We start from the raw sequence: 20626 nt of genomic DNA on the forward strand, positions 1-20626 counted from the left end.
GTAATTTCTTAAGAACGGCCAATTACAGCAACCTTCATCTCTTAGCATTGATTGTTGGCAGTGGACCTTTTATCCTGTGGAAGCAGTCACGGTCCTGAAGTCTAGCAGCCTCTAACTCGAACTTTTACGAAAACAATTCTCGGACACAAAAAGAAGAGGGAAAAAATGGGGGCTACCAACATGGAGTGTTTCCAATGATGGCAAATTCAGTCACCTGTTCACGAATATAATACATGTGGACGGAGAACAAGAACCCTACCTGCCATGGATATTCCAAGCCTGCTATTTCAGGATCTGGGTGTTTCATCAAGGCGACAGAATAGACTACCTCCCGAATGTCATCAATTGCACCGACAACCACCCTGTCGTCCTTATCCCGCATACAATTGATTTGTTGAGCCGTGAACGTAAAAATAAACCAAGGTGCCTTATCAGGCATAGTTGATGCACCTATGAAACCAAAATGACTTTTCGCACATTCGTTATGCACCCCATACCTTTAAATTCGACGTTTCTTAACAAAAGTACAGTTGGATCTAACGAGAGCTTCAACGTGTCCCTCTCCTTGATGGAGTGATCAACTGCAGCATATGCCGCTTCGCCACATTGCTGAAAAATAAAGCAATGAATCAGGAAAATCAAGTCTGACTTACAATCTTAAGCGCTTCTCTGTCGCCATTCAAAAACGAATGAACCAAATGAGGCGCGATAACGTGCTCTGCCAATTCAACGAGTTCTGGCAATCGGAATGAAGGATCTATTGCTTTCATCTCTCGCAACGCAGCTGCTTGTGCACTTTCACCAAGCAGTTTGCCTATCATTGGATTTTCTGCAGAAGAATTAGCCAAAGAGTTTCGGATCTATAAATGCACAATCTCGACACCTACCAAAAAAATTATGCAGAAATGGCATATCGCGTAACTTAGTCCCGAAGCGATCCCACGCTGAATCTTGCGCTACAATTAATGCAAACGTTTCTTCGTCTGCTTCAACTCTGACGCTACACAATGAGGCAAATTCGAAAACCACCACCTACCCTTCCGCAGTTGGCTCTGCTTCGTTTGTTCCTTCTGTTGCTTCTTCAGTTCCCTTTCGTTTGCGTTCCATGTCAGCCCTCCATCTCTCAGCTCGTTTTTTTGCTTCTTCCTCCTTTTCGTCTTTGAAAAATTCAAACACTTTCGTCGTTCCATCGACAACTTTCCCAACAGATGCTTTTGTAACATCGATTACTGTGGACGCTCCATGAGACACAGTCTTCAACAAAGGACTACTTTCCTTAAATTTATCATAAGCTTCGAGACCTTCTCTAGTTTTGGATTTAGCGCGAGATAGAAATTGTGACGTTGTGCTGAAAACACCTTCAGCCCCCTCCTTGATCTTTTTCGATGCCTCTTTTACCTTCTCTGTTGTTTGACTCAATTTTTCTTTTAATTCAGATTCAGATGTTCCAGTTTCTTTGAACTCCTTTACTGACTGTCGGAGCTTTTCATTTGTTTCCATTTCTTTTTTGACTTGATCCAGTACATGGCGAATGAAACTAGAATTGAATCTCCGTTGACTATCAAACGAAGAGAGAGAAGAATTTGGATTGGGAAACGAATAAGGAAACCGCTGAAAATGTTGGACCGAAGAATAGGATGACCGTGATGACCGAAATTGACTGGAAGAGAGTGATGAAACTGACGCTCGGCAACACGTCTGTGGCACAACACTCTGCGGTAGCCTTCCTGGCTGTGATACTTGCAAAACACTCTGTGATAGTCTTCCAGGCACGGTTCCTCTGAATCTCCTGAAAAGTGCTCCTTCTACGCCCGATAGTGAAGGTATTGAAACGTTTCCGGCGTTGAGACGCCAGACTGACTTCCGCAAAACATCCAACATCATGAATGATGCGACATTAAGAGGATCCATTTAAGGGTTTTCCGGTTCGCCTGAAAGACTTTGGGACTGATGCTCCTTGTCCTTCTCTAAGTGCAAGAAAAGGCGGTGAATTTGTATTCGCTTGCAGTATTCTCCGTATTCCCGTGCTTTTCTGTTTGCAATTCTATTTATGAATCCGTATGGTCTTTTAGAAAGAACAGTTTTCCATCCAGCATCATGATACGAGCTCTCATCGCCTTGTTCCTCTTAGTCCTTCCCCTCAACGCGTTGAAGTTTCGTATTCAGCTTCCTCGTCTTGCGCGTCGTTGTTACTATCAGGATGTCCTTCAAAATACTTTGATGGTCATTTCTTCATCATCTGAAGGTGACAATGACCAAATCGATTTAACTGTCAATTATGGAGAAATTTCGATATTTCAAGACAGAAATAGACGCGTCATGAAAACGGCTTTCACTTCCACTCATTCGGGAGACTATCAAATTTGTGTCATGAATTTCGGAGCTGTTGGTGCAACTGTTACAATCGCAATTGATCAAGGACCAGAAGCGAAGGACTACAGCCAAATTGCGAAGAAGGAACAGCTTGACCCTCTAATCGTTTCCCTTCGCCGCGTTGAGGATCAACTTCGTGAATACCATCGGAATCTCTTGCATATGCGGTCGAAGGAGTTAAAAATGAGAAAAATTAATGATTCAACTTCAAATCAAGTTGTTTTCTTCTGTCTTTTGGGAGTTGCCGTCATGTTTGTTGCAACACTACTGCAGATTTTATACTTCCGCAACTTTTTACGAAGCAAAAAAGTGATTTGATCATCGCTTGTTTCGTTCCCTTCTTGGATTTTTTGCTCCTTGTCAGCACCCTAACTTGCCAGAAAAATTGTTGGAAAAAAATTCATTCGTCCTAGAAACATTTAGCGGTATCTCTTCATGATTCAGAACTGATTGCGTTTCTGACGCTCTCAAAATACATGCTTCGTGAAGTTGTTAATGTATCTGTCATGTGCGTTGCTAGTTCGTCACAGAGATCCTTGTTCGATAGATCAGTTAACCATCCAATTTGTTTCATCCATAAAATTGCACTAATATTTGTTGTTGATGCACAACTGAGAATGACTCTCTTCGGTGTAACACTTCGCATCATTGTTTGTTTAATTCCAGATCCTTGCAAGCGTCGCATCAGAGCATTACCAACTTCAATTGTAGGTGCAGCAATATGGAGAATTGGCCCTTGACATATCAATCGAATGTCGACGAATTTCGTTTCATGTGTTGGCATTCGTAACTGTCCTTCGACTATTGGATGTTCGAGCGTTGTCCGTTCTGGAACTTCTTTTCTTTGTCCCAATTCTATCGACGTTTCAAACCGATCCTTTAACTCTTTCAATGATGATCCATCAATCCCTGAATGGTTTTGGTAAATCCAAAAGGGTCGACTTTCAAGTGACACCATTCCGAGTATTTGAACCCTTCCTGCACATGATGATGTTGTGTAAAGATTTGTCTTTGCGTTAATGTCGCTCAATAAAGGCAAAATTTGTTCATCGGGAGAACCTTTTTTTGATCGATCGATATTTTTGGAATCGTTCAAAATCTGCATTGTGGCTCGTTTCCGTTCTTGAAATTCGAAAATGCATGATTTCTCGTTTGGGCTTTCTCTTGTTTCCTTGATGTTGTTTGGAACGTCTAATTGACTTTTGACTGAAGGTTGAAGATTTGTTGGTTTCCATTTGAAGATCTTGGAGACTCTTGTTACGAATGATGTTGACATTTTCAAAATTGAGACTAATCGTTTGTTCCACTTGACAGAAGAGAAAAGGTCTGGATTTTCTCCATCATTTTTTTGGGTCATTGTTCTCTTGAGATCAAATCTATGAAACCCCCCAGAAATAATGTCGCATTATAAAATCCTCGGTAAGTCGAATACACTCTCTCCATCTCATTCCCTGATTATTAGGGGTCCCTCGAAATGCGTCGGTAGCCGCAATTCGTGCCGCATATCTTCAGAAGGCTAAACGTTACCATCCAGATGTCAACCAATCGCCCCAAGCCGATAAGCTTTTTAAAGCTGTACAGGAAGCTTACCAAGTGATTCCAACGAAGTGACAAATATAAATAGTCTCTATTTACATGTAGATATAAATTCATCAAGGTATTCGATCTCTTGTCCGATCTGAAGATCCAAGTTCGTTTTTTTTCTCAGGTTTTAACCGAGGATGCAAAAAGAGGGAATTTCAGCCACCCCGAGCCAGAAGCTCCTGAGGGAGTAACAACGAAGAAGAAGAAAAAATCAAAATTTAAGGGAAAAGTTTACAATCCAGAACAAGAACGCGCTGATTTTGAAAAAGAATTCTATCAACAGGCTGAAGCTCTAAGGAAGGAGATGGAGGTGAGAAGTCGAACATGGATGATATTTGATTTAAAAATTTCAGCAAGATCTTCCAGAAGTCGAGTTTATTGAATACGCGAAAACAATTGGAGTTAATCTATTTTGGAAAACTCTTCCGTACATTCTGGCATCCTCGATCGTGCTGATTGTTTACGCTCGATACAAGTGAGTTATTTATTTATTGATTTGGATGCAGATAGAAATTCTTACGGGTGCTCCCACGCTGATCTGTTTCTGCTGATGTGCAGCATTTTGAACCACATCCTATAGCTGTGTCAGAAACATACCCGCCTGCAGACACGATTGATGTTTGATCCTTCTTTAGATCGAGTTCAAAGCTTTGGAGGGAATCATCCCCTGTACTCCATGATATGTATGGTATGTCATGCACTGGATTTCTGTGATCGTGTGATTTGTACAATCATCGTAGGAAGAGCATATATTACGGATCGTTTTGGAAGACGTGTACGGTAAGTCCCAAACATTCGCCCAAATCGTCATTTTGCGATTCACTCCACTCAGGGCGCCACGCTATGACGATAAGAAACGACTTGCTAAATGGGAATCCCATAAAAATCTGCATCAAGTTGAAGAGACGCCTGTTCCCTCAACAATCCCTCAAGCAGCAGAGACTGATGTGACGCCAGTCATCACGTTTCCTGAACTTGAGGCAGTTTCTTCTCGAAAGCATGGTCTGCAAGATTTCGAAGAAGACTCTCTAATGTCCCTCCGTCCACTTGTGTTGCCATTAAAGGATGATTCCAATAAATAATTCGCATAGTTGATATTTTACACGTTCTTTTTGATTGTCGAAATTAGCGTTCTTCAATTCATTTACGGAGAAGTTCCCGGACTGTAGCACAGTGTGGTCTCACCAGGCCACCCATCTAGGGGTTGGATCCATCCGAAAAACCTGACTATTAAGACTTTACTTTCAAAAAACTATTCTAAGAGGAGTTTAATGGAATCCATTCAGGAGATGGCGCTCCCTACAGCATCTGAATTACTGAGACTTTTGGAAATCATAATTCTCCCCTTCCAGTAGTTTATGGGTCGCTTTGTGGTGCCCGTGCTTCAATGCAATTGATGGTTCCATCTTTCCTCTGACTTCTTTTCTGCTTTGTCGACTGAGATGGCTGGTGTCGGAGTAATTGTGGATTGCCTTTACCACAAGGCAGCAATCCCCTTTCGTGATGTTGGGCTGCGTGGTGGTTATAGAAGAGGGAGGATTGTGATGACTGAAAGACAAATGAAACTTGATCTTATTGGAAAATTAACATCAATTTTTGAGGTTCGTCGTCGTAGTCCCACATTAGTTTTTTTCTCTGTCTTGCGTCGTTCTATTTATTGTCATCTTCTTTTTAGACATCTGTATGGCAAGATATCAATTTAGAGCCGCTCGTCTCCTATCATTTTCTGTTCGTGCTCCGTCTTTATTTATCAGATCAAGATTCAGACTTTCGAAGCGCTATTTTGCGACTTCTTCGTCATGTCCTGATCTCAGATCGCATCTTCCAGCTTTGTAGTGATCTCTGTATACCTGATTTGGTTGCTCCATGTCTTGAGCGATATTCACTTTCAGAACAAGATCAGTTTCAACAGTATCCATCTCAGTGGAACCTTGAGGAAAGGGTTCATGCACTGAAGCTCATAAGGAGATGGTGCCAAAGTTCCGTCGGGAGGGAGACGCTCGTCGCAATCCCAGTCTGTTTCCTTCGAGCTCTTGTATCAGTGGGACGCCCCAAACCAACTCCCCCCACAGCAACCTCTCTTGATCCGCTGCAGTTCTTTTGCACTGGAACATTGCGGGATCTTATTGTCGGAAGCGATGCAGCTACCTACAGGCGACTGTCGAATGTTGGAGCGGTATCGTGCTTGGTGGATGTTGCGACGAATGTTGAAATATTCGAAACAGAGCCAGGGTTCTGCAGAAGTCTTGTCGTTGCCTTAAGTTCCGTCTTCGGGGACGATGCACGTCGACTTCCATTAGGTAAGCGGTGCCCGTGGTGTGTTCCTGTCGTGCTCGCCCTTTTTGACGAATTTTCGATTTTTAGGAGATTCAGAGATTATTTCGCTAAAAAAAGCTGCTAATAAGCTTCTGCCACTTTGTATTTTCAATCCTGAAGGGGAGCCCGCATTCCCTTGGAGGCCTGCGGCTTCGAAATCTTTCGTTCAACTCTCTTATTTGTGTTCAAAAATGATTCAAACCCTGGTGGCGTCACCAGAGATGGGTGTTGCTGACAGTGGTGTCAAGAATATTTTCCATCAAAAAATTGTCAATTCAGCTTCACGAAAAATAGCCCAACAGCAAGAACGGGAACAGGTGGGACAGACAGTTGGGACTCGGCGGTGATGAATTGAGATTTTCTTGTAGGAATCTTTGAGATGGAAGAAGTGGAGGGCATCCAGTGCTGCCATTCTAACCCTTTGTAGGACGTTTTCAGGATTGATTGGTATTGCATGTCATCCGAGCGGTAAGTTTGGATGATCTTTAGACAGTTTTTAGATGATCTTTGTTTATCGAAATTCAGGGCTTACGGCGTTGGTTGAACTCTTAAGACAGCCAATTGATACTTTGTCACGGCTGCGTCTTGTCGAATTCTTCACTCAGTTGATGAGCATGGGTGTGACATCTTCAGGAATTCCCATTCAAAATCGTCAGGACATGCTAGCGTTAATTGCATGTCGTTTTCTTAGAAGCTATTGGCTCAATGGATATGATACATCACAATTAGTCACTGAAGATGAAGAATTTGAATTTTCAGGGTCTCGCCGCCATCATCATCATTTTCATCGGGTTAATTCTGGTAACAATTATCAGCCGCATCGCCAGTTCTCAATGCATTCGTCAGGTGCTTTGGATGTTTCTTCCGCGTCGTGCAAATACTCTTTCGCCGATCAATCTCTTGCTCCGCATGCCGTTCACCGCCGGTTGCCTAATCCTACCCCTCCGTCATCCAGCATAGACGAAGGCTCTAGGACACGGGCACATGGTGGGGCTTTCCGAAATGTTGCACCGATGTCCCAATCCCATACACCCCACAAGCAGTCTGACATGTCGATTTGGATGTTTTCCAACTCGAGTGAAGGTGGTGGAGTAAATCCTCAAGACTCGGAGTGTCCATGCGAGGCAAATTGTTTCAACCATCCGTTTTCCCAACCATTTATTCCAGCCGAGCCCATCACTACAGACTGCCAGTCATTTCTAGGGCGATGGTCATCTGGGCGTTCAGCTCCAGACAAAGCAGTCGATGCTGCAACCCTCAGGGGTAACTTTCTTGTTCAGCAGCTTGGTGCGGTGTCGATGCGCGTACCTCCTCCGTTCTTCGAGCCTCGTCCTATCGACAGCACTTTTCTACTTCGCACTGGACTTGTGCATAATTCAGCCTTTCAATGTACCGAAGATCCTTCGTTTCTTTCCGATCCGCTGTATCGCACGTCTCCGTCGCATTCCTTCCTCAATTCTCATTTTTTTTCAAGATCTGTCGATCATCACTCCCTAGCAGGATCAACAGATGATTCCACTACACCCGTCGCTCTACGTTCTACATTTGATCCGTCGGGATCGTTACCATTCCATCAGCGGCACTCTAATGCCTCAGCCGCCTTTCCTCTCCGACTTCCTCCGGATATCCACTACGACAATCAACATCGCGCCCATCATCGTTCGACCCGTTCAGGTCGAAGAAGCGCTCTTGTCGCTGCACCCGTCGTCTCGTCCCTGTGGTCGTTGTCGTGCTCCCAATATTTAGGCCACATTCCCTCAGAACTTGAAATCGCATCCGGTTTGGCATATAGCTCCTGCGATTTGAGGGACATTTACGGCATGACACTCTTGAGACTCCTCATCCACTCCGGGCTGCATATCGCTTTGGCGTCCATCCTTGTCAATTCCAAATGTGTGACTAGAGTAGAAGAACAGCGCAAGGGCATCCCATCGCGATGCCAAATGGATCAAGAATTGATTCATTCCACTCAAAATCTTCTGGCGCTCATTGTTTGTGCAGCATCTTTTCTATTACCACCTCAACAAGCAGACGGCATTCTAACAACTATCGAAACTAGTTCACTTCATAACTTCGAAGAGCAAGGTGGTGGTGAATTGTCCCCTGTCACTCACGACGCTTCTCCAAGAACGAGCATTGAAAGCACTCCCGAAAGCCAAGAGAGAAGAAACCGTATATCCCGGACTCTTTCGACAGCAACAGAAGTGGAGGGATGTGCTACCGTTTGCCCGGTTGATGATCCGGCAATCCGCTCCTTGCAACATTTATTGAGACGCATGTCGATTAATGCACTGTCCCAGAACACGGTCCACCCCACACCCCATTGTGCTGCCGATCCTGACCACAATGTGCGCCCGGTGGGACTGTCCCAAGAGACTCCTAGCCCGATCGTTTCCATGTCCCAAACTCCAGGCTCAGCCTCCATGACAAACTCGCCTATCAAGTCTCCATCGAGCTTGCGGCGGCAATGGAATTGTTCCCGCCCTTTTCTCCCTCGATCTGGTGCAGAAGAAGTTGATTATGGATTGAATGGCGATCGCTCAACAGGATTGCGGTTTCCCGAGCACGTTTTGCTCGCGTTGGAGGACGACGAACTCGGAAGTGGAACCACCGCATTCTTGCACACACGGGCCAAACATTTAATCTACTACCTCTCTAGGCTTCTATCGGTGTCCTTCTTCAAATCATCAACGTCTCTAGAATGGCGAATCTCATTAAGACGGCAATCCGCGTCACGAACCTCATTAGGTCAATTTGCCAACAGCTCTCTTCTTCGGTACCCGTCTATAGGAACTGAACCGCACTCACGCGGAAAAAAATTATCGTCCGATCTTCCACATGTTGATGAACATGTTTATCCTTCCGATTTGAAGGATACCGCGATAGACCAACCATGCCTTACACTCCCACCCCATGCTGTAGAGCCACACCTCCACCGTTGTGGTCATTCAACATCTGCTTGTTGTGTTTGTTGTGGAGTTCAGCAAATGCAAGATATTATGGCTTACGCAAAGTATGGTTGTGGAACTTTATTCCATACAGAGGTAAAAGCGGCAATATTTCGATTCATCTAGCCTTCATGTCTTTCAGTTGGTTTATTCTATGCGTGTCTCAAGGCTAACACAAAAATGCGTTCCGTTCAATGCCCCACATTTTGACGCTGTTACGACATTCTCTATCTATCTGGCTGCGAGTGGTGTTGTCCAGTATCCCCTTCCAAATCAACCTGCAACTCCAACGAATAGGGATTTAGATCTCAACTTGACAATTGGACACGCAACGCATCACTCGCAGCATCCCGCGTTCACAAATTGGAATTGGAAGCTCATCTATCGGATTCTCACGGGACCTTCTAAACGTCACATCAACCTCTTCGCTTCCACTCCAGTTGCACAGGGATTTCTATCGTCTCTGGTAGACTTCTACTTGCCCAGCTCGAGATTGTTCTCTCAGGTCCCTTGGTCCCACAACAACCTTTACTTGGCTGTGTGTGGTGTACACCTGGTTCTCCTTCTGCTTGTTCTTGAGGAAAAGAAGCACTACCTTGACCGTGACGTGCCCTCGTCGAAACCGGATACTCCTGATCAGAGTTGCGACGAAGCTGATCTGCGTCCAAAATCCCCATTCAGAACGAAATTTCTGGATGATCTTGTGGAGTGTTTAACGACTGAATTGAGGATTGCACTAGAAGAAGAACGCATGAGAGAACACGGAGAGGTGAACTGATTCTACTACTTCTTTCGTTTTAATCCTTTTTTTTCTCCAGCGCGGTGCTGACGGAGGACTTTATGAGTTTGGGTCTGATAATTCTTCGTCGTGTTGGCTGATCCATGGGGAGGTTCATTCAGATATTTTCGCAGCAGAAGATATTGTACACTCGCGCAAAACCTACAGCGCTTTGCGGCATGGACGCCTCAGAGGGCTCGCGGTTCGACACGACAGTTGTGGCTCATGTGACGTATCGCAGAAGCATCAAGGCAAAGCAAACGAGAGCAGGCCCCGCTGTTTAAGTGATCAGATCAGTTGTGCTTCGGTAGAGTAGCAACATTTCGAGCGGAATTCGTGAGCGTCCGCTCCTTCAGTGCTCACAGAGCGCGACATCACAGCAGATCTTTAGTACTGTATCGATGTTTGAACGACCACGAGGACTTTCTGACTCCAAGGGATGTCGCAAACTCAAATATTTCTCTCGACCTTCGGATTTCAAATCGTCTAGATCTCCTCCAAGATCTTCCACCTTTATTACTTCCAAGAGCGACCCTTGTCTCTCGACCAGCAGTGATTCTGACAATTCTGAGTCTCCTGAGCGTCGTCGCGTTCTACTCAATCCGAATACGCTAACAACGTATAAAGCAGGTACCACACGCTGCGTTGATAATTAAACACCTTGTTACTGTTTATAGGATCATCAATTCGTAAAAGAGAAAAGTCTCCACAGCGCAATCGCCATTCCAAAAACTGCCCTCTTATGGTTACTCGTAATTGTAGTTCGCCAAAAGTGCAAGACGTCAAACAGAGTGAGTAGCTTGCCCGCCAACGGTGGGATGGTTACTTTCCCTTTTTAGGACATGGAGACCCGCAGCGTGCTTATCGCGTCTTAGCTTCTGGTGCGTTTAATCTTACTCTTGCACGCGAGTACGCTTCTTTCGTTGGCGGACTCTCCTCGACATCTTCGGGTGTTCAAGCACTCTTACGCTCTGGTTTTTTCGGGTACCTTCTGTTTGCCAGAGTCAGATTCAACTTCTCCATTTTTCAGAGTCTTGTATGCATTGGTCTCTCTTTCTTCCCGTGATTATTTAACGCTTCCTTTCATAAAACAACTCAACATGTCATTTATTCCATCTCGTACGATCATCGAGCAGGTACGCTTTTGTCTCACTTTACCGCACTCTTTCATCCTACTCGTGCACAGTCTCATGTTTTATCGTTCCTTTTCCAGGTTTTCGTTTGCGGGTCTCCGTGGCTATGCGTAGCGGTGTTACGGCACTATGGATTAATCGTTGTGGGGGGTGGGATCCTTACACCTTTGTCATGTGTCCCATCATTCGAAGTCATTTGTGAATTGCCGTCGAGGAGAACGACCTGACGGTCTGAAGCCGAAGTCCTACGATGTTTCTCACTCTTATCGGACATCGACCCTCACAAGCAGACAATCAACTGGAGGTAAGATATATATATTTCGGAACTCCAGTCCTGAGACGAGAAAAGGGTAAAAGAGGGAGGACCGTGCAGATTGACCTCTACATGGCTGTTTTTGTTCCATAGGGGATATTGGTTCGAGCGATTAAAACGACCAAGAGAGTCAACTCTGTGATTTGCCAACAGACTCTGTGGGAGTGGCTCCTTAATTGTTTGATGAATCTGATGCTTCGAGTCGAGTTCAGTCCGAATACTCACACTCCAACAGGATGCGGCGCTGGGTCCCCACGGTCGTCTGGGTTGAGCGATGGTTCATCTCTTTCGTCGGAGTTCGTATTCGAGGACGAAGCAAGCGCGCCACCTTTAAGCCTGTGTCGCTGTGAGGCGGATCCCTGCCGTTCTGGCAACTGCGGAATCGGGGGCAAACTGTCCGGCAAAAGTTGCGGAGATTTCTCTTCACCTCGTGACGGCTCTTTGCAAGCTGGGAGGAGCTCCGATCGTTGCTGCGCTTCTGAAATACCTGCCAGATGGATGTGGCAGGATTATCATACCTGCAATCAACATCCACACAGAAACTTCCCACTGTCATTCTCTCCTCGCCGAGCAAAGTTATTACATCCCTTTCCCGGTGTGTCGAGCGGGCCCTCACTTCAGTGTTCTGAAAGACTGGCCATCTTCTTTGAAGATCCAGTTGCTCCAGCTGGACGTTGGCGCGGAGTATCTGGTGCACACGGGATGGGCACAGGACCAGCTGGCTCGATACGACCAATATGCACATGGACACTCTCCAATGGATGATCCGTTTTCTATCAACCAATCAAAGATGTCCTCTTGCGACGCAGATCGACCGGCTCATTTGGAATATCTTGGGGATACCCCAGAGGCTGCGTGGCTTCCTCGACCCAAAACGCATTTGCCACCCCTCTTGCAGACAAAAAGTCCAAGCGGCACAAATGCATGTCGTACTGGTCGCAACAACAATCCGTCATACGCGTACGTTACGCTCATTGATGCATTGTTGAAAAACGCCTTCTGGAACTACACACCCGTTCAGCAAGCGCTCGCAATTCTCGGTGGACCGGAACGCCTTCGACATAAAAACGCACACCAACGCCCTCTTCTGATTCCGGATCCGTTCTTCCATCACTTTTATGTCTCGCACGACCTACACCCCGATCCGTTCGCCCCAACCATTCCAGATCCCCGGCGACGAACACTTGCGTCTGGCGACATGCTGAGGCGACAAACCTTTTGGTGACTTGGATGGTATGTGTTGAGTGATACGGTTGCAACTGTATGCTGACGATTGTAGATGAGGACAACGGCGAGGAGGATCTCAATGAAATGCACCATAACATGCGGAAAAGGACTCCAGTGTCGACATCAAGCATCACCTCTCGAATTCTTATCGATGATTCCATTCACGTTTTTGGTTCAATTGGGACACGTCGAGCGACGGTCAAAAGATGGAAACGAAACGTTCCTGGGTAAATTTTTCAACTCATACGCATTATCGCGTGCTCGTTCCATCTGTAGCGGCAGATGAGGAAGAGGTGGTTCAAATACTTGAAGAAACTGTGGTGGATTGCGCAGTAGTTCAGAAAATCGATCCGGAACTTTACACCAAAATCTGCAAAACCGCCCGGCTCTGTACGTCCTCATCTTTGATTTTCTTGTTATGTCGTATTCCATCTTCAGATCGTTGTGACGATTCTTTTCCTCCAGCAAGCGCTTGCCCTGACTCCTCTGGGACGCGGCATCCCCCTCTCTTCGTTCCTCCCTCTATTTCTTCAGCTCCATTCAGTCCAACTCAACTCTCCACCGCAGACGGAGAAGACTCGAGACGAGGTCGAGCCTCCGTCCTTGGCGACGCCAGCAGCTGTCGGTCTTGTCGATCTGTCCGCTCATGCGACTTCCGTTGCAACTCATTGCTTTCACGAATATTTCGTTTTTCTCTGCGAAAAATGCGATCGCTTTCAGCAAACGAAGATTTGATTTTGAGGCATGTGATCAATAATTCTGAAATTTCTTGATAACAACCTTATTGCAGAAGCACCATCAAGGTGGGATCCAGTTATGCATCATCACGCGGACGCTTACACGCGATATAGAACAGGCCGCGTGGTCGGCACTGTCCATGAAGTTGAATAAGGTGAGACTTGCGGGTTGTGCATTTGGACATCGTTTCTTATTCAGGTCAAGGTTTTTGAGTATCTTTCAGCTCAGATTTGGACCAGGGATCCTTCTTCAGTCCCTTCCTTCCTTATCGGAAAATTCTGGAGAGTCCGAACATTCAACAATATCGGGCGTACGGGAGCATTTGTTTGGAAGAACTGGAATTCAAGTGCTTCCGATGACGCTTGAAAGCGCTGGAGCCCGTTGGACATTTTGCTTGCATTCAGACGACTTCTCAGAAGAGGAAATCGAGCCACAATGCGCAAAACCTGAGGATCTCAATTGTGGTTCTTCACCAGATGAGGTTCAATCGCGCAATCCACTTGCCGGAGTTGATGGACGGCTGCATTTAATCCGAGTGGAAACGAATGTGGAACTCACGAAAGAATTCTCGCTCTCGTCGTTGCGAGAGCTCATTACGAATGAAAACACCGAACAGGACGACACTTCGGGTGGTTCCTCCAGGCTGCTCGACTCCAGCGAAACCCCCTCCGAATTTCTTGACGTATCTCGCATTGACAGAACGGGGCCTTAATCTAGTTGAGTCGTCTGGATTTCTAATAAGAGCGCACGAAGCACTGAACTCGAACAAATCGTCGTTGGAATTGAGAAGCTACTTGTGGTCAATCGGACATCTGGCATCTTCGTCTGCTGGAGCTTTGTTTTTATTTCGAAACCAGTTACTACAGAGTAAGCCCTGTTTTTATTATCCTCATTCTTCTCTCTTTAACCAGGAGTGATTAATCTTGCCTATTCAAGCCCACGGGCAGCATTGAAGGGTTCCGCGCTTTATGCGCTCTCGATGCTTCCTCTCACTCCTGTCATTCGCAAAAATCACTGACGCGCTGAAGTGGGATGTCGTGTCCCGCGGACCTTTTCAGTCGGACCTTGGTCGTTTCCTTAACATCGACGGACTTCCGCGACGCGCGTCTCAATGACAGAGGAGCCCTTCATGAATAACGGAAGGGCCGAATCGTCGTGTGGTTCCACTGCGCTGACTGAGATTCAAGAGGGCGGACTGCCAGAGAAGCCGATTCTGTCAGCTCTTGCTAACATTGTCCCCCCTGACGAACAAGTCTCAGCTTTCATGCAGGATAGCGGTGTGGTTGGCGGGTACGATCTTACCAAGTGCGTTACTAATTATCATTCAGAATTCACGATTGTCATTCCTGTTTTTGCTCATAGATTGATTTTCGAGCCATCGTACAGTTTTCGCACAATGATTTCATTTGGGATCGATCTTATTATGTACAAATACTGGATGATACGTACGACGACATCCATAAACTCACGTATGGACTCGGACGAACATCTTTCGCCTTCTGATATCGACAGCTTCAAGCACAAGTTTCGCTCCTTTCCGTCGTTTCTTTTCGATGACGCTTCTGGTCAACCTGAAGGTCTCTTGATCGAAAAGACGCTCCCAATCACTTTTGTAGCATTCTCGGTTTCAACCGTTCCGGACTGTGGTGAACGACTTCTTCCTTCCGTTGCGTCATCTTCTCAGCCCTGCACGATTCCGTGCGTTCAGGTTCCAAAGGAACCTGTTTGCGAGGAACCGACTGCGGGGCGTATGGATCGTGGGCCCCTCTCCCCAATTCTTGAAATGTCTTCAAGTGTTGAGCGCGATATTGCGTTGCGACAATCCGTCGTTATGAGTGACGCATCGCAGGAACATACAATTTCGTCGTTTGACATGTCGGGAGACGCTGCGAAAGATGATTCCCAATCCTCCAGTCTCAGGTGTATAGATTCATCAAGTGACGAAGAGAACGATCTTTTGGGTTCAGCTGTTCAATTTCGCTCTGCAGAATTACGAATACTCTTCAATGGATCCAGACATTATCACCTCGAGAGGTCGTGTTCTTTCCGATACATCTTTGTTGCTTGCCCCAAGCTTCGCTGAAGGACCGTCGAATTCAGAGAAAACAGGTTCGCTTCGAAGGACTTTCGGAGATTTTATCATCAGTTGGAATGAAAACGCGGAATGGGAGCGCAGCGGACTGACACGTCGCTCCGCTCTTCCCTCCTTCGTTGCGAATCCGAGCCGTTTGTTCCATTGAATCGCAGATACAGAGGAATGCAATCGATGGAACTGGAGGCAGACGGATAGCTTTTGGCGTATCGGGTGGTTTGACTACCGGTCGAATCAACTTTGAAGGGATTCAAAATGGATGAGGATCAACAGGAGAAATCAGAACAGGATGTCACGGCAGACGGAAAATCTGCCAGAACACACACTGAATTGTTGCAAATGCCATCTGACGTTCAATCGCTAACAGATTCAGATTTCGCGGAAGGATTCGAAATTGATAATCCTAATCCACTGAAGTCTCGCCCTTCAAGGCGAAAATTAGGTGGTTTGTCAGATTCAGATTTTTCGGAGGGGTTTGAAATTAATTGCTCGTCAAGAGAAAGTGAAGAAGCCTCTCTCTTGGATGAAGAATGTTCCCCTGAATCGTTTTCCAACAAAGAGAAAACCCGCGAATCAATAATATTTCGAATGAGAAAAGAGCGTATGAAACATTTTTGAGTCCTCACCATGGGGTTCAATTTTCTCGAAGTCAGACGACGTTTGAGTCGTCAAGTTCAGGTTTGTTTTCTTATTGTTTGCATTCAGCGTTTGTTGTTGCATTTGCACGTGTGACTTCCCCCGTAGGTTCCGTTATCACAACACAAGAGCTCGTTGAACCTTCTCCAAGTGACGCCAGCGGATGGATGCTGTTTTTGCATCAGGCAAAGTTATTCCTGACCTCCCTGGAAATGGAAGATGAATCTACACTTCCGCCCTTCGTGCAATACAATGCGATTCACGAAACGGTTCTTTCTGAAGTGAGTTTTGTGTTTTGCATCGTTTATGAACTTTTTTATTCAACAATCAGATAGCGAGGCTTCCAAATACTGTTGCTGTTCGAACTAATAATTTAATTGTCAGTTTGCGCAAAAAAAGGTACGCAATCAACGGCTTGGGAAGAATATTAGCACTAATTCATTGCATTTAGATTGAGTTGCTGATAGACCAACTATTAGATTTCATACTCCTTGATGTGATCAGTCTGCGCGATTGACAATTTTTCTTTGGCTTTTAGAAACGTCGCCCCTCAAATATTTAAATCAGTGGAGTTGTGGTGGAGAGTTCAAATGCTTCTTCGTGTTTATGATTTCCCTCCCAGCCTCGGTAACATCTGCATTACACGGTTTTGAACTTGTGTTTTGTTCTTTCAGGTCGTTCATTGGTGAATTATTCAGCGACACATTCTCAAATTCAATCCAATCGTGGTTCTATTTGGATATTGTTTCTCAATATATGAAATGGCAGTGCACTGTTTGAATTCATTTCACCGCTGAGTTTCAATGCTTTTTAGGTGTTCTGTACAAAACAATCTATTTTTTGATCTGTGAAGCTTGTGTCTTTGAATTCCGTTAACATGGTAGTGTTTTGTGTCTTTTTCGAGAACTAGTTTCCATATACAGTCTGCGAGAAACTTCTCGAAATCAGTCATTGAGGTTAAAAAGCAAATTTGAGAAAACTTTCACAAATTTCGTGGCGGATTGTGGGAGTCCTCTAAGAACTCAACCAGCAGGGATCCTTACTCCCCTTTTGATCCATTTGATTTGGATCCCATGAGTTCAATGTCTTCATACTTGATTGTTCCTTATCAACAATTATCTTCAAGATAAATTCAATGTGAAATTATCTTCCCAACTCGCTTGGGATCTCTCTCGTCTCGATCGATGATCTCCGCTATCGTATCCGCGAAGATCAATTTTATCGTCAATCGCATCGCGTTTGAATCCTTCAAGTTTGCTTGTTTCGTTCATCAAACCGGAGAGTTTCTTCTCTAACACCTCGAAAGCGATTTCGACTATTTGCTCGGGGGGCAAGGAACCAGTCGACTGCAACAAAACCAAAAAGGCGTCGTCATTCCACGGAAGACTTGATTCCTATATCACTTTTATACTTTTTATTCGCAGCATACCTCAACGATGAATCGGAAGACATCTGGCTTTTGGGACACAGAGATCAAATCTGAATAACCCTTCTCCTTCGCAGTGACAACACACTCATCACAAAATATACACGCCATTCGGTTCGCGACTGCTAATGTGTGGGGAGTGAACGCATCACCTTCGCAAGAGAACACGCGACGAGGGCAAGAGCGAGCACTAAAGAGAAGAGCAGAGATTAGAGTACAGGTCTACACTCATGATACTCCTGTAACGAGTTACGAAATTATTATTGGGTCTTACATTTCTTGCTGGATCGTCGAAGGCACAGTCTCTAGCAGCTTTTCGTTAATTTGCACATCCGGCTCGTACTGGGTGATAACAAAGATGTTTCAAGGGGTCGCCCAAAGCTATATCAATCGACTCACTTGAAACACTGCCGTCGCACAGGGAATCCATTTCGCGTGAAGCTTTCCGATTCCTTTGGTTGCAACAGCGTCCAGCTTCAACTTTTGATTCTTCTTCAATCTACAAATTGCAATTCCTGCTTCATTCCTACTCAATTGTTCTGGGACTGGCATGGGACTCTCAGCTACAGCAAACAGAAGGAGCATGACAATTGAGTCCTAATGTACCTCAATCACTAGCCAACTAGGAAGAAAATCATGTGCAGCAAGCAATCGACTGTCCACGCATCGAACATCTTCAACTTACGATGAAAAGATTGAATATCCGCGTGAGTTACAGTAATCGAATCCGCAACGCATACAACATCTATTTTATAATCGACTGTACATTTAGGACATTTGTCACTGCATTCGCATTCTTCTTTATATTTGAAATCTCGAATTCTTGACGAATCAATTGGCAGAAGCCCAAGCCTGAAAGAAAACATCAAACATAAATTAAATGAGAAATTATCGACAACACAGACAGATACGTACCGATGTGCGATGTACTCATCATGAAGGACGGAACTGTTTTCCTGAATTGTCACCAACTCGATCGCCAAAGTTGGAACTTCTGAAATCTGTTGATTTGATTAGACTACAAGTTTTGACACCCGCAACATTTACCATTATCCTCCGAAGAGCGTTCGCCATTGAAATATCCGTATTCCTGAGGATAAAACAAATGCGATCCTTTTTCATCTCTGTTATTTCAATTTGTGGAGGTCCTCTCGAAAAATCCATGGTTTTCTCGAGGGAATCACAACTTTCGATCGTCAAAAGGACCAACAGGAAATTTCTGCCAGAACAGCATGCATGCGGTCCCCCAGAGAGACAAGTCATATCAAGAGATTTGAAGGAGCCATTTCAACTGTAGGGTTTGTTTGCTAATACTGGTCGATCAGCCACGGCAACCTCTTCGCATCATGAGCTCAAATCCGTCTGATGAGCAGTTGAAGCAAGCAGGAATCAACAACCCCAATCCTGTTGGCCCTCCTCAACCTGGGATTGGGGCACAACAAACAACTCCTTCAGCTCCACAAGCAGCTCCTCCACCAGGTCCAGGAGTTGGAAAAGCGAGATTACAATGCCATGCGTGTAACAGACTTCTTGAGTATGACGCCGGAGCTCAATATGTTCAGGTATTCTGCAAAGCGGTTGACAATTTTTCTCATTGTTGCTTCTCTCTAGTGCTTCAGCTGCACCACCATGAATGCCGTACAACCAGGTACTCAGATCGGAGGAAGGGTGCTATCAATGTTGTGCGCCATTTGTCATACTACTAATTTGGCTCCCTACGGCATCAATTATGTTCGTTGTGGAACTTGCAGCACAATATCGCAAGTACGTTGATTGTTTGTGTCCGAAGCGACCTCCTTTCCTCTAGGTGACACATGCTTATAATCGGCAGCCACAGCCCGGCCAACATTCAGGCCAGGAACAACAAGCTCAGTCGCAATCCCAACCAACGCAACAACAGGCCGCTGAATTTGTTCAACAACCACAAGTTTATGAAGAGCCACCACAAGCTCAGGAAGAGAATGTCAATATTGCCAGCCAGATTTGACCATCGATTCAACAGCCACAAGTTTATGAAGAGCCATCACAATCAGGAAGAGAATGTCAATATCGGCAGCCAGCTTTGACCACCGACTCCATTGTTGAAATATTTTCATGAACAGCCCTCAAACAATCAGAAGCAGCCAATTATTTCTCCAACAGTGCTACTGCTAACGAATTCTTTTGTGAGGCATATTCAAAATGAACTTCCATTTTGATGGCGTAGAGACTACGAAATAAAACAGTTACCAACCGAGATAGCCAGAAATCTTTAACCAGAGAACCGTCACTAATTGGAGTGATTAGAGAACCGTCACTGACTGGAGTGATTAGAGAACCGTCACTGACTGGAGTGATTAGAGAACCGTCACTGTCTGGAGTGATTAGAGAACCGTCACTGACTGGAGTGATTAGAGAACCGTCACTGACTGGAGTGATTAGAGAACCGTCACTGACTGGAGTGATTAGAGAACCGTCACTGACTGGCGTGATTAGAGAACCGTCACTGACTGGAGTGATTAGAGAACCGTCACTGACTGGAGTGATTAGAGAACCGTCACTGTCTGGAGTGATTAGAGAACCGTCACTGACTGGAGTGATTAGAGAACCGTCACTGACTGGAGTGATTAGAGAACCGTCACTGACTGGAGTGATTAGAGAACCGTCACTGACTGGAGTGATTAGAGAACCGTCACTGACTGGAGTGATTAGAGAACCGTCACTAATTGGAGTGATTAGAGAACCGTCACTGACTGGAGTGATTAGAGAACCGTCACTGACTGGAGTGATTAGAGAACCGTCACTGACTGGAGTGATTAGAGAACCGTCACTGACTGGAGTGATTAGAGAACCGTCACTGACTGGAGTGATTAGAGAACCGTCACTAATTGGAGTGATTAGAGAACCGTCACTGACTGGAGTGATTAGAGAACCGTCACTGACTGGAGTGATTAGAGAACCGTCACTGACTGGAGTGATTAGAGAACCGTCACTGACTGGAGTGATTAGAGAACCGTCACTGACTGGAGTGATTAGAGAGCCGTCACTGTCTGGAGTGATTAGAGAACCGTCACTGACTGGAG

At 45.4% G+C, this 20626-nt stretch overlaps 5 protein-coding genes across 5 annotated transcripts; 3 read left to right on the forward strand and 2 right to left on the reverse strand.

The window, feature by feature from the left end:
* Nucleotides 1-259: 259 nt before the first annotated feature.
* LOC129616333 (mitochondrial import inner membrane translocase subunit TIM44-like) lies at nt 260-821 on the reverse strand (the record flags this gene model as incomplete). The annotated part of the gene is made up of 3 exons (XM_055531948.1): nt 654-821; nt 498-609; nt 260-450 (listed from the first exon to the last, which is right to left on the reverse strand). Coding segments are annotated over exons 1-3 (471 nt in total), but the record flags the coding sequence as incomplete, so codon positions are not given.
* Nucleotides 822-2220: 1399 nt separating this feature from the next.
* On the forward strand, nt 2221-2691 carry LOC129616334 (uncharacterized). The gene has a single exon (XM_055531949.1). The coding sequence runs from the start codon at nt 2221-2223 to the stop codon at nt 2689-2691; it is 471 nt and encodes a 156-aa protein (XP_055387924.1).
* A 1079-nt stretch (nt 2692-3770) lies between these two features.
* Nucleotides 3771-4339, forward strand: LOC129616335 (chaperone protein DnaJ 2-like). The gene is made up of 3 exons (XM_055531950.1): nt 3771-3792; nt 3836-3966; nt 4082-4339. The coding sequence occupies exons 1-3, from the start codon at nt 3771-3773 to the stop codon at nt 4337-4339; spliced, it is 411 nt and encodes a 136-aa protein (XP_055387925.1).
* Nucleotides 4340-17259: 12920 nt separating this feature from the next.
* LOC129616336 (DNA-directed RNA polymerase II subunit RPB3-like) lies at nt 17260-18728 on the reverse strand. Its single transcript, XM_055531951.1, has 5 exons — nt 18612-18728; nt 18480-18565; nt 18221-18416; nt 17908-18063; nt 17260-17532 (listed from the first exon to the last, which is right to left on the reverse strand). Exons 1-5 carry the CDS (start codon nt 18726-18728, stop codon nt 17260-17262), a joined length of 828 nt encoding a protein of 275 aa, XP_055387926.1.
* A 182-nt stretch (nt 18729-18910) lies between these two features.
* On the forward strand, nt 18911-19551 carry LOC129616337 (uncharacterized). The gene is made up of 3 exons (XM_055531953.1): nt 18911-19126; nt 19176-19328; nt 19372-19551. Exons 1-3 carry the CDS (start codon nt 18911-18913, stop codon nt 19549-19551), a joined length of 549 nt encoding a protein of 182 aa, XP_055387928.1.
* Nucleotides 19552-20626: the final 1075 nt, after the last annotated feature.

This window comes from Condylostylus longicornis, unplaced genomic scaffold (assembly GCF_029603195.1).
Source record: "Condylostylus longicornis isolate FDR11 unplaced genomic scaffold, ASM2960319v2 ptg000183l, whole genome shotgun sequence".
NCBI lineage: Eukaryota > Metazoa > Arthropoda > Insecta > Diptera > Dolichopodidae > Condylostylus > Condylostylus longicornis.

What these genes read in the sequence shown, in the direction of transcription:
- LOC129616334 (XM_055531949.1), top strand. Translation starts at nt 2,221, where the DNA reads ATGGTCATTTCTTCATCATCTGAAGGTGACAATGACCAAATCGATTTA.
- LOC129616335 (XM_055531950.1), top strand. Translation starts at nt 3,771, where the DNA reads ATGTCGCATTATAAAATCCTCG. An exon ending in GTCGCATTATAAAATCCTCG is followed by an intron (nt 3,793 to 3,835) that starts GTAAGTCGAATA and finishes CCTGATTATTAG; the next exon opens with GGGTCCCTCGAAATGCGTCG. An exon ending in CTGTACAGGAAGCTTACCAA is followed by an intron (nt 3,967 to 4,081) that starts GTGATTCCAACG and finishes TTTTTTTCTCAG; the next exon opens with GTTTTAACCGAGGATGCAAA.
- LOC129616336 (XM_055531951.1), bottom strand. Translation starts at nt 18,728, where the DNA reads ATGGATTTTTCGAGAGGACCTCCACAAATTGAAATAACAGAGATGAAA. An exon ending in ACGCTCTTCGGAGGATAATG is followed by an intron (nt 18,566 to 18,611) that starts GTAAATGTTGCG and finishes TCAAATCAACAG; the next exon opens with ATTTCAGAAGTTCCAACTTT. An exon ending in AGATGTTCGATGCGTGGACA is followed by an intron (nt 18,064 to 18,220) that starts GTCGATTGCTTG and finishes TGCAATTTGTAG; the next exon opens with ATTGAAGAAGAATCAAAAGT.
- LOC129616337 (XM_055531953.1), top strand. Translation starts at nt 18,911, where the DNA reads ATGAGCTCAAATCCGTCTGATGAGCAGTTGAAGCAAGCAGGAATCAAC. An exon ending in CCGGAGCTCAATATGTTCAG is followed by an intron (nt 19,127 to 19,175) that starts GTATTCTGCAAA and finishes GCTTCTCTCTAG; the next exon opens with TGCTTCAGCTGCACCACCAT. An exon ending in CTTGCAGCACAATATCGCAA is followed by an intron (nt 19,329 to 19,371) that starts GTACGTTGATTG and finishes CCTTTCCTCTAG; the next exon opens with GTGACACATGCTTATAATCG.